This window comes from Olea europaea, chromosome 21, assembly GCF_002742605.1.
Source record: "Olea europaea var. sylvestris chromosome 21, O_europaea_v1, whole genome shotgun sequence".
NCBI lineage: Eukaryota > Viridiplantae > Streptophyta > Magnoliopsida > Lamiales > Oleaceae > Olea > Olea europaea.
The window spans coordinates 4,616,322-4,629,039 of NC_036257.1; the positions used below are offsets into that span (position 1 = coordinate 4,616,322).

General features: G+C 40.7%; 2 protein-coding genes across 3 annotated transcripts; one reads left to right on the forward strand and one right to left on the reverse strand.

The window, feature by feature from the left end:
- Window positions 1-4,369, reverse strand: LOC111370426 (probable arabinosyltransferase ARAD1). Of its 2 annotated transcripts, XM_022992118.1 has the most exons (5): window positions 3,697-4,369; window positions 3,147-3,434; window positions 1,011-1,376; window positions 482-709; window positions 1-383 (listed from the first exon to the last, which is right to left on the reverse strand). In XM_022992118.1, the coding sequence occupies exons 1-4, from the start codon at window positions 4,306-4,308 to the stop codon at window positions 521-523; spliced, it is 1,455 nt and encodes a 484-aa protein (XP_022847886.1). In that variant the 5' UTR covers window positions 4,309-4,369; the 3' UTR covers window positions 1-383; window positions 482-520. The 2 variants fall into 2 exon arrangements, with proteins under 2 accessions (XP_022847886.1, XP_022847885.1); XM_022992117.1 differs by having other exon boundaries at window positions 1-709.
- A 2,674-nt stretch (window positions 4,370-7,043) lies between these two features.
- LOC111370022 lies at window positions 7,044-8,030 on the forward strand. The gene has a single exon (XM_022991735.1). It carries the CDS (start codon window positions 7,044-7,046, stop codon window positions 8,028-8,030), a length of 987 nt encoding a protein of 328 aa, XP_022847503.1.
- The last annotated feature ends 4,688 nt before the right edge of the window (window positions 8,031-12,718 follow it).

Sequence of the window (12,718 nt, forward strand, 5' to 3'; positions counted from 1 at the left end):
TTTAAAAAAATTCTCCCAAACAAACCTTTATCAGCAAAATCCTTCCTGCGACTATAGTATAGATGTACAAAATAACTGTATCTAGCAACTTCTGGTCTGTGACACGACTTTAGTTGAATCGGTAGAGAAGACAACCTGAATACAGTTTATTCTCCACTGGAAGCCATGAATTCCCTCTCTCTATCCTTCTAATTGTTCTTTGTTTCAATTTCCCTTTGATTTCTGTAAATTGAACTGAAATTGAACAGCAAATTTAATCAAAGCTCGAATTCCATTCCTCAAAGTGCTCTCTCTTAGTCCTCTTCAACGCCGCAGGTACATGTATTAGTTTTCATTGGCCTGTAGTTGCTTGAATCCCCTTGTACCTTGATCAATGCCATCTCCTAGACTCGATGAATGGGCAATTTCCCCAGAGGAATTAGGTAAAAGAATAATTCCATAAAATCTACAATAAAATAGTGGCAAAAAATCTGAGATTTACAGTCACCAAAATGCTGTTGGAGCATAGCATTCGATGAAATCATAGTATGGCATGAACCCCTGACTGGTTCGAGCAAAGACATGAGCAATCTGGTTCAGCCAACTCCCGCACCACAAGTCTTTTGTCACGATTGGCCATGAGCTTGATAAGAGGTACTTTTGAAGAGACTTGGCGCCAGATTTCTTTCACAGTTCCATTTGGATCCTCATACTCAAAGTATCGTTTTACCTATATCATATACAAAACTTGGGTATCTCAATTCCTGACTAGGATGAAATTGGCTGCTGACAATTATTTACAGTAGTACAATCAAGCATGACTGTTCCAGGCAATGGCTCCTAAAATTAGACATGTACCCATCCACCCCACCCTCCAGAGCTTACTAAATGTAAGTTATGATTATATGCAGAAATTAAAAGTCGTGTGTAAATTGAACAGCAACTTGTCAGAATAATTTTGATTAAATATTGAAGAAGAAAAAGTGAAATCTAGCATACGATGGGAAAAACTATGGGGTGTAGGGAAATACCTTTTTCAATTCTTTTTGGAATTCCAGAATTCTGTCTGTGCTCACCCGTCTAAGGGATTTAACCAAGTACCCAGGCTTAACAGCTGTGTCGGTATCCACGAAAACAGCAATATTTCTGTAGTTTATAACATCTTCGAATGGCAACTCAATGTAATCGCTTACAATAACAGGAATGCACAAGCTGACAATAGCATCAAAAAGTCGACATGCTGATGGAGTATCTCCAGCTGGATGTAAACAGAATTTTGATGTGTGCATTCCTTGTGTTGCAGCACGTCGACTCTCTCTGGACTGCGCACCATGTTTTATAGTAACATCCTTCTCCTTCTCAAGAACTTGGAAAAGCAAGTCACGAATCTTCCCACCCTGCATTCCAATAAAACAAATAAAATAAGTTTGAACTTAGGTGCAAATTTAAGCAACCATATTGTCACGCACAGTCGAACAAGCAAATGGACCAACAACGATGAAAATCTTATTAATACTTTACTTACAAATCTGGGAAAGGAAGAAAAAAGATAACTTTTACAAGAAAAATCACTCAATATGATAAATTCTTGTCTCATATTCTCAAATTTTCTTAGGCATGAGAAATGAACCTGATGTATGACAACCTTTGGAAATCTCCCAATTCTTTATTGGTTTAGAAAGCAAATTATTCCAACGAGTAAAAAGGCTGGAGATCAGATTATATTCCAAATAACAGAATCTAAAATAGCAGCAGGGGGAAAAAAAAAGTGCCTTACCGACAAAGGGTGTGTAATCTCAAATTCTCATAAACACAAACTCTCTAATCAACAGGAGACATTAAAATCCTTTATTTACACTCCAAGGACACATCTCACAATATTCCAATATAATTTGAGAACTCATCAAATTCTGCAATAAACTAACACTTGTCCCTTTAATCTAGGAAGACATGAATTGACACCGATGTAAAGAAAACATCTTCCATAGTTTCTCTGAACTACAGATTTTTATAATTACGAAATCAGACCTAAACCAAATTTACTTGAAAATATCAAATATAAAGCTAATATAATAATATTACTCTAGGATAAAATCAATCGAGGACTCATTTGAGCTGAAGAGTACTGTCAAAGCCACGGAGGAACACACATTATTCCAAAATTTCTTCCTTTGAACTTGCTTTTTGAGTTCTTTAGTGCATGCACAAAAACCTATCCCCATTTTGTTCAGATGCAAGTTCTGAAAATTTTGTTCACTCATTAACATCTGAGCAGCTTCAACTATTATCTTACTAATGTTGCACAAAGAGATTCATGAGCGGTCAGCCGGTCACCATACGCTACCAGATTTGAGTTCCTAAGATATAGTTATTCACGATGAAAACCCCTAGATAAAAATGTAACCATGGATAAGTGATCTTTAGAGTGCATTCACATCTTTCCTCTGTGCAAAGATATCAAAATTTTCAAAAAAGAAAACAAACAACTATAGATGGTAGATAAAGCAGAAAACCCAAATCAAGAATCCGATTGGACTCAACCCAAATCAAGAATCTGATTGGACTCAATTATTATGTAACTTGACTCTGTAACTCTACAGACTGCTAAGTCATTTTTTGACGGTAGCAATTAAGATCACCATATAGCTCAAGCTTCAGGTAAAAACTAAAAGTGCAAAATTTTGCTTTGAGCCTGACAACCAAACTGCCTGCCAACTATGAGAAAGATTTAATTGATCAACCCCGGTCTACAGATATCAAACTATGAACGTTTAACACGTAAATTAAAAACATGTCAAGTATTTTTATTTTTTTTAAATTTTCTCAATAATAAAATCACAATATCAAATTTACTTCCTTCATTTTCGTATCCATAGAATTTTCCCATACTAATGCAAGGCACCACATATATTTAATTCACCAGACTTGATGCTAAAGATTTGGTCTATATTTCTAAAAGCTAGAAATTAAAAAAGTGGTCTCTGTACCTTATTATTTGTCATATGACCAATTAGTAAACTTAAGAGAATATGATTATCCATGGATATGGAATTTCACAAGTTGCAAGACTATATCACAATTTCTAACTGATAACCTCATTACCAATAAACAAACTCACATATACTGCTGGAAAAGGAAAATGATATTAATTGCTGACAGATTATTACCTCTTTTCTATATCGATTCCCCATAAAGAACAGCAGCGACCTGCGATTCTCAACCCCTACATCCCCCTTGTAGGTATTAATGCGATGTGAATATGGCAAGATCACATCCTTAATGAGTGATGCCTGATTGCGACCCAACCTCCCAAAATCCGAAACCAAGAGCACCCCATTCCTCACCCTATCAACAACCTTGTATAAAGCATTGGGATCCTGACATATGAATACATGATCCCACCCATTATTCCTCTTCCAGTACACCTGCTCCTCCAACCACTCCATCAAACCCTCCTGCATCAGAAATTGCCAATAATATAAGAGCACATCTTTCAGCAACACATGGATGGAGAGAACGTATGCACAATTTATCCTATGTTATGTTGCACTTCATTTTCTGTGCGTTGCTTATGAGAATACTTTCTGGCAATGTACAAGTATAGAAGAACGAGTACAAGAAGTAATTTTGGACTATTATCCAAGTTGAAGATCCAAAAAAATCAAGAATTCGAAACTGGAAATCTTTGAAGCTCGAAATTCAAAAAGGGAGCCATACCTGCATTTGCTCGTCATTGTACTTAGGTCTATCCGCAGGGTCATTTGCATATGCTGGTCGGATCGGGTTGACCACGAGGCTCAGAGAAGAGAAAAAGGGCACGTAGAAAAGGTCTGCATCCTCGGGGTCCATGACCCGAGTCACGGCCGACTCGATACGGTCCTCACTTGGCCGATTCAAATCAGAGAACAAGTACCACTCAGCCGAGTGCTGGTTCCCCGGGTACTTCAACAGCGAATCATTCTCCACAGGCACTCCTCCACGCGCCGCCGCGTATTTCTCAATCACTCCGTAAGTAAATCTCCTCGGCAAGTCATACATATATATTTTCACCTTATTAACGTTAGAATTATCGATACCTCTGTCAAATTTATTAGATAAAGTAAGTAAATTAGAATTATTAATATTGTCGTAATTGGGAGGAGTGTAGAAGAGGAATGTGTAGAGGGCAAAGATGGTGAGAAGGGAAGCTAGGATTAGAGTGGGTTTTATGAAAGATTTACGGGGCATTTTGAGAATTGTCCGGTTCAGATTTGGTGAGGTTGGTGGAGAAGGGGACGACGATGCGGCGGAGGAAGGTGGTGGCGATCTGAGTTTGGGCCGTTGAAGCATTGGGAATAAAGGGCATGATTTTACGCGTCAATTTCACTCACCGTAACATTAAAGAACAGGAAATGTGGGAAAGTCACCTAATGATTAAGCCCCGGTTTTCCTCCCTTTAAAATAAAATAATTTATCTTTCATTATTTTTTTCAATTACACATTCATAAAATAAAATATTTTACATATATATTTAATATATTTTTATACTTTTTAGCTACAAATTCTTCAGAAATCTCTATTTAAAAAATTATTTTTACACAACAATAAGCCCTCGTTTAAGACATATTATTGTAAAAATGAAAAATATATTCGTTATGGATCTCACACAAGAGATAAAAAGTCAAATATGATAATTTGATGTGATAGATGACGATCATATTTTTTATTTTAATGAGAAAATAATAGGCTCAAATAGGCCCATCAAACAAGAGATAACTTTATTTATTTTATTGCTCCATGACTTGATTTCTTTTTTCCGAAATTATAAATCACTCTTTTATTAAAAGTATAATTTTTTTATATATCTATATTTAATATACATTATTATCAACAAATATAAATCGATCCTATTTAAATTATTATTTAACATAGATGTACATTAATAACTTGTTCGGTAGTATTTTGAAAATTTATTTTTTGATTGTTGGAGAAAATAGTGGATCCTATTTGTGAAAGAAAAAATGTCAAAAAATGACGACTTGAATAGTAAAATAATGATCAACAATTTTATTTTTGGGAGTAAAAAATTTATACCAAACATGCAATAAGAAAAATTTATATTTTAAACTATATTGTACTTTTTCTTAATTTATTTGAAAATAGAAATAAAGTTTTATGACGAAGAGGTGTTACTACTCTTCTTCAATAATGAACTACTTTAAATTAATTGACAATACGATTGACATCCCTCAATTTTAACACAATTTTTTGAATATTCTTTACTTTTAAAAAATATCACTGACTTTCACTTTTCTAGTTTTGAGTATCACATATATCCTCGACAACTTTTTTAACACATATCATTAAATTGAGATTGATATACCAAAAATATGCATGTAAAAAAAATTAGATTTTGTACAATTAATTTTATTTAATTTTCTCAAAGTAACTATAAGAATATATATTGACATGTTATATATTGATCTTGTTCGATATGGTTAAATTTTAATCAATGTTGCAAATCCTATGTTTACTAGCGAATGATAATTATGTCCCCACAATCTTAGTTATTATTACTATTGTATCTTTTACGACCTTAATTCTCTCCCATAAATATGATGCTTTGATATTCCATGAAATACACACGAGCATATCGAGTTCTCTACTTTTTTTTTCTCCTTTTTTATACATGATTCTGCCATAATTGATACACCCCGAGGAGTTCATCCCGAAGACTCCATATATGCCCCAACTCACCTTCTTTTATGGTCCTCGGGATCTCCCGGAGACCTCGAGATATTTTGGTCCTCGAGGTACCTCGTGCACTTATTAACATCCTCTCACGTCCTCGGGAATAGTCCTTGGGACATATACCACCAACATACCTTCTAAGACCTTAAGTATCTAACAAATAAACCTAAACACCCAAGGATTCTGTATCAACCCTTATACCACTTGTCAAACAACTCCATTACAAGTAGGGCACTCTTTATAAATAGAATTCCCTTGGATAAAAACATCCAACCAGCACAATCCTACTAGGAGTGCACTACCTACCCTTATAAAAGCAAAACCTTGGGCCATTATTCAGGTACGTTTTTACTATTCTCCAGCATATAGCCTCACGCATATAATTCCCTTTCTGACTTAAGCATCGGAGGAGCGACGAGAACATACCTCGTTGCCTTTGTTTCAGGTACTGGAAGACTACGATCGTGATCAACCCAAATCATCAAGCTCGGGAAATCTGCAGGTACGATTTTTGGTAGCATCATTGGCGCCGTCTGTGGGAAGCGCTACCAAAAGCCATGGTAAACACACGTTCAGGTCTTCCACCAGCAAGCTCATCCGCTTCAAACCAACCTCTTCCTGAGGATATCCCTGTTCCTCAAGAGGAATCATCAGAAGTGCCAGAACCCCAGCCGACAGTCATCACTACCGGAGCCTTTGAAGAGCTCAGACAACAGGTCGCCACACTGATTCAGCTGCTAAGTCAAAGAAATTCGCATCCGTCACCCACACCGGCACCCCAGGGGGGTTTTATGGCTGATGCTCGAGCTCGAGCTCAGAGACATGTCCCTGACAACGGTGGAGCGGGGCCTCGGGCATACCACATGTGACTTCGGCCTCAAGATCAATGACCATGGAGTCCGGGGAACTTGCTAGGATTATTCAAAAAGGAATTACGGCAGGCCTACTTCAGGGCAACAAAGGGTCAGCAAGATTCAGTCCCAACACTCTCTTTACTCCCGAAATATTGACATTCCCCTTGCCAGACAGATTTAAGTATCCTAGGATCAAAGAATATGACGGGACCACCGATCCAATCAATCATCTTAACGTATACACGGACGTCATGAATCTACAGGTTGCACCGAATCAGGTGATGTGCAAGGCCTTCCCGCAAACTTTGACGAATGCTGCTAGGGATTGGTTCTCAACCTTAGCGCCCAACTCCATAGCCTCATTCTCGGATTTGGCGGACAAGTTCTCTATTTTCTTCGCAAGCAGTAAACGCATCAGGAAGATAGTAGCTTCCCTCATGCAACTTAGACAAGGGACAAAATGAGACCCTACGTGACTTCATGACCCGGTTCAACAAGGAAAGACTTCAGATTCCCGACCTACATATAACCGCAGCAGTTTCTGCCCTCACATATGCCATAAAGTGTGAGGTTTTCAAGATGTCTTTATCCAAAACTCCGCCAAAGACAGTGACCGAGCTTCTTACCCGAGCCGAGAAGTACATAAATATGGAGAAAACACTGAACCCGAGAAATGTTGGACCACCCCATGACAGGGTCGAGCTTAAACGACAGCACGACCCGAACCCCCGTGAAGAACAACCTCGGAGAAAGCAGAGACAGGAGGTTCCCCCGACGTCATTCACGCGTTTAAATACGTCAAAGACAAATATATTGATGGAGATCAAGGATATGAAAGAACTTAAATGGCCTGTCAGAATGAGGTCACTACCCGAATCCAGGGACATGAACAAGTACTGTGAGTTCTATCGGGATCATGGGCATACCACGGAGAACTGTAAGGCCCTGCAATGGGGGATTGAAGCCCTTATTAAAAGAGGACTCCTAAGTTCCTACGTCGGTAACGACAAACGCCGAAGGAACGATCGTGGTAGGGAAAAAGACCCTGAAGCAAAAAGGGATGGTCAACCCACTGCTGGAACCATCAATATCATCATTGGGGGTATTGCCTCGGGAGGAGACTCCAACAGTGGAAGAAAACAATACGCCCGACAATATACCTTGCCCTCTGGGATGCCTCATAGAGAGCTGGAGGATATTACTTTTGGGACCAGGGACTTAGAAGGTGTATCACTTCCACATGATGACGCCTTGGTCATCTCAGCGATTGTGGCCAATTTTGAAGTAAAGAGAATCTTGGTTGACAACGGAAGTGCGGCCAATATACTTTCACAAGAAGCTTTTGCCAAAATGGGAATCTCATCTCAACAGCTCAAAGCGGTTAAAATTCCTCTCCAGGGGTTTGGGGGAGGAGTCATCACTCCAGAGGGTGTCGTCGAGCTTCCTCTAACTTTGGGTTCTGGCTAGAAATAGGTTACAGAGATGACATCTTTTCAAGTGGTACGTGTCGCAATGGCCTATAAAGCTATTCTGGGAAGACCACTCCTGAACAAGATCAAAGCCATTGTGTCTACCTTCCACCTAGCCATGAAGTTTCCAACACGTAATGGCGTTGGGGTCTTGCATGGAGACCAGACAGCTGCCAGACAATGCTATGTTGCTAGCATTCGGGAAATAAATAACGACGTCGTGCAAATCTCGAGGATGGAGCCCGAGGCCGGGCAACAAGTCAGACTTGCTCCTGTCGAAGAATTGATGGAAATCGAGCTCGAGCATGATAAGAAGGTGACGATTGGTCGGGATCTTGACGTCACCCTAAAGACAGAACTTATTGGTTGCTTATCTCGCAACATTGACGTTTTTGCCTGGAAGGTTGAGGATATACCAGGGATAGACCCCAAAATTGTAGTCTACAGGCTTAACATTAGCCTAGGGGCTAGACCAGTAAGCAGAGGAAAAGATAGTTTACCCCAGAACGTCGGGAGGTCATTCGGGAAGAAATTAACAAACTCGTCAGTGCTCAATTCATTCGGAAGGTCCAATATTCCGATTGGCTTGCCAATGTTGTTTTAGTGAAGAAGGTCAATGGTAAGTGGAGGGTCTGCATTGACTTCACAGATCTTAACAAAGCATGTCCAAAGGATAGTTACCCCCTACCGCGGATTGACAACTTGGTGGATAGCACATCTGGACATAAGCCATACAGCTTCTTGGATGCATTTTCTGGTCATCATCAAATCCTCATGGCCGAGAAAGATCAAGAAAAGACATCATTTATGGCCGATTTCGCCATATACTGTTATAGGGGCATGCCTTTCAATTTGAAGAATGCAGGAGCAACATACCAAAGGCTCATCAACAAAGTCTTTGCTAACTTGATTGGAAGGAATGTGAAGGCGTACGTTGATGACATGGGGGTCAAGAGCAAACAAGTGGACCAACATATTTCAGATCTTGAAGAGGTTTTCAACACCTTGCGAAAGCACAAAATGAAGTTAAACCCCGCAAAATGTGCATTTGGAGTAGCCTCGGGCAAGTTCTTGGGCTTTATGATCACTCACCGGGGGATAGAGGCTAACCCTGATAAAATACAAGCCTTGGCATGTATGGAATCACCAAGGAACAAGAAAGACGTACAGAGGTTGACTGGTAGGATTACAGCCTTGAACAGATTCATGTCCCGAGCATCAGACAGGTGCTATCCCTTCTTCAAAGTCCTCAGAGGAAACCAAGGCTTTGATTGGAGTGAAGACTGTGAGAAAGCTTTTCAGGAGCTCAAGCAAACATTGGTATCTCCTCATATTCTCACTAGGCCTGAGCCTGGTGACACCTTATTTTTGTACCTGGACGTATCTCAAAACGCGGTTAGCGGGGTCTTGGTGAAAGAGGTTAACAAAGTTCAACAACCTATCTACTATGTAAGCAAGGTCCTACTAGATGCGGAAACAAGGTATACTTTGGTGGAACAACTTGCCTTTGCCTTGGTAATGGCAGCACGGAAACTCCGGCAGTATTTTCAGTCTCACCCTATTGTGGTGCTCACTAATCAACCACTTAGGCATATACTTCAGAAGCCGGACGTCTCAAGAAGACTGATGAAATGGGCGATCGAGCTTGGAGAATTTGACATCGAATTCAAACCACGCCCATCTATTAAAGCCCAAGCACTAGCCGACTTCATTACAGAACTAACCCCTTGGCCTCGGGGGCCAGGTGACAGCTCGAGCAGGAACACCAATTTGGACACTTGGCAATTTTTTGTGGATTGAGTATCGAACTCCTCGGGATCGGGTGCAGGGGTCATCATCATCAGCCCTGACAAACAAATAGAGATTCAATGCGCTCTTAGGTTTGAGTTTGAAGCAACCAATAACGAGGCCGAGTATGAGGCCGTCATCATTGCTCTAGAGTTAGCCCTTAGCCTTGAGCTCGAGTTCGTGAAGATATACAGCGATTCACAACTGGTGGTCGGACAGATTGAAGGATCGTTTGAAAGGAAAGACGAGAAAATGAGTTTGTACTGTATGAAGGTTCAAGATCTTCAACGAAAATTCAAGAGTTGTGAAATTGCAAAAATTGCTCGAAAGGACAACGGAAAAGTCGACGCATTATTCAGGCTTGTGTTCATGGGGGTAGACAGCCTTGATAGAATAGTTCACATCAAAGTCATCACAGAACCCAGCATCAATCAAATCCTTGACATCATGGACATTGACGACGAACCGTCCTGGATGGACCCAATCATAGAATTCATCACAAGTGGAAATCTACCAAGCGATGCCAGATTGGCTAGAAGCATCAGAGCTTGAGCTCCTAGGTACTGCATGATCAACGGTGTTCTCTTTCATAGAAGCATTACTCTTCCATACCTAAGGTGCCTTAGACCATCAGAATCATCCCAAGCCCTTGCTGAAGTTCATAAAGGTGTGTGCTGGAATCATCAAGGAGCCAGGGCCTTGGCCTTTAAACTCATACGATATGGATACTATTGGCCATCTATGAAGAAAGACGCCTCAGAATATGTTAAAAGATGTGATAGGTGCCAGAGGTTTGATAATGTTATCCACTCACCAGCCGAAGACCTCACCAACATTAACTGTTCGGCCTCGTTTGAACAATGGGGAGTTGATATCCTCGGCCCCTTTCCTGTGGCAAGAGGTCAATTAAAGTTTGTTGCTGTAGCAGTAGAGTATTTCACAAAAGGGGCAGAAGCCGAACCTCTCGCCACGATATCGGAGCCCAAGCTAAGAGCCTTCACTTGGAGGTCTATCATTTGCAAGTTCGGGATACCGAAGGTCCTCATCACCGACAATGGCAGGCAATTTGACAATCAACAGTTTAGGGACTTTTGCTCAAGCCTTGGGATTGATCACCGTCTGACATCAGTTTCGCATCCTCAGAGCAATGGTTTGGCCGAGGTAACAAATCGAATCATATTACAAGACCTCCGAACAAGAATTAGTAATGCTAGGGGTTCGTGGTCCGACGAGCTACCTTCTATACTATAGACATATAGAACAACTCATAGGACAACCACAGGAGAAACCCCTTTTATGTTAGCCTATGGCATTGAAGCAATGGTCCCGGTGGAAATTAGATTGCCAAGTCATAGGAGGCTCGTGCCAGAAACCTCGGGGCATACAACTGAACACCTTGATCTCTTGGAAGAAGTACGGGAGCAAGCCGCTCTAAAGGTGGCCTCTTACCAAACTAAGACAGCAAAACATTTTAATAGCAAAATCAAGACTCGGAGGTTCAGAGCTGGTGACTTGGTCTTGAGGAGGGCCGAAGCAACAGGTCACCCCCCAGGAAAGCTCGGGCCCATCTGGGAAGGACCCTTTGAGGTCATACGACAGGTTCGCAAAGGAGCATATAGCCTAAGAGACACTTCGGGTAGACCTCTTCCAAGGCCTTGGAATGCCGATAATCTAAAAATATATTACAGGTAACATTCTCGATGCCATCTAGGAGATTTTCTTTTCCTGCATTTTTAATGTTATTTTTGGTTCTTCGGGCCTGCGTGCCCTTGCATTTTATTTCTAGTTTAGCGGGCCTGCGTGCCCATGCATGTTTTTCGTTTTCTTTTGTAATGAACTACGTTCAGCTTGATCCCGTTTGGGTACGTAGGCAGCTTGGATACAATATAAATCCGAGTCCAGTCCGAGAAATTAGTAAATTCAAACCTCGGGTATAATAGCCCTTTAGTTTGCTTTGCGCCCAGGAATTACCTAAGCCTTGTCCTCGACAAGCACCAAAGCCTTGCCCCCAGCAAGCACTCAAAAAAGACTTGCCCCAAACAAGCACTAAAAGCCTTGTCCCGCGCAAGCATCAAAAGCCTTGTCCCGAGCAAGCACAAAAGCCTTGCCCTAAGCAAGCACCAAAAGCCTTGCCCCAAGCAAGCACCAAAGGCCTTGCCCAATGCAAGCATCATTTGCCTTTCCCCAAGCAAGAACTAAAAGCCTTGCCCCGCGCAAGCACTCAAAAAAGCCTTGATCATATGCTCAAGCATAAGCCGTTATAGTAATACTCGGAGACGTATAAAAATCCTACATCATTTTTGACAATCCCTCGAGGATATCACATGAGCACATAACAACTTTTTAAGTTAGTTGTGCTCGAGGTTTACAGTCCTCGAGAATCACACAATCCCTCGAGAATATCACATCACAAACTTTTTAAGTTAGTTGTGCTCAAGGTTTACAGTCCTCGAGAATATCACATTACAACTTTTTAAGTTAGTTGTGCTCGAGGTTTACAGTCCTCGAGAATATCACATCACAAATTTTTAAGTTAGTTGTGCTCGAGGTTTACAGTCCTCGAGAATATAGCATCGCTAGTTTTAAGTTAGTTGTGCTCGAGATTATCTTAATCCTTTAAGGTTATATGCTCGAGTTGTGGAATCCTTGAGTAAACTCTTTAATGTCGCATGAGCAGTTAATTTCCAGTTTGTTTGCTCGAACGTATGAAGTCCAAGGGGTCGGGATAAATAATTCAAATGCAATAAATTAACTTCAGAACATACATAGTCATCGATCAAAATACATGTTCAAAGTTTAAACAAAAATTACAAAAGATCGGGGTGGGGGAAGTCATCCAATATGGCCAAGAGGAGGGTCGAGGTTGCTGATGTCAATCTCCTCATCTCTGCCCAATCC

Bases quoted from the DNA above. Each gene is read 5' to 3' on its own strand.
- LOC111370426 (XM_022992118.1), bottom strand. From the start codon at position 4,308: ATGCTTCAACGGCCCAAACTCAGATCGCCACCACCTTCCTCCGCCGCA. The intron at 1,377-3,146 runs GTAATAATCTGT...ATTGGAATGCAG, and splicing joins GGAATCGATATAGAAAAGAG to GGTGGGAAGATTCGTGACTT. The intron at 710-1,010 runs GTATTTCCCTAC...TATATGATATAG, and splicing joins TCCAAAAAGAATTGAAAAAG to GTAAAACGATACTTTGAGTA.
- LOC111370022 (XM_022991735.1), top strand. From the start codon at position 7,044: ATGACCCGGTTCAACAAGGAAAGACTTCAGATTCCCGACCTACATATA.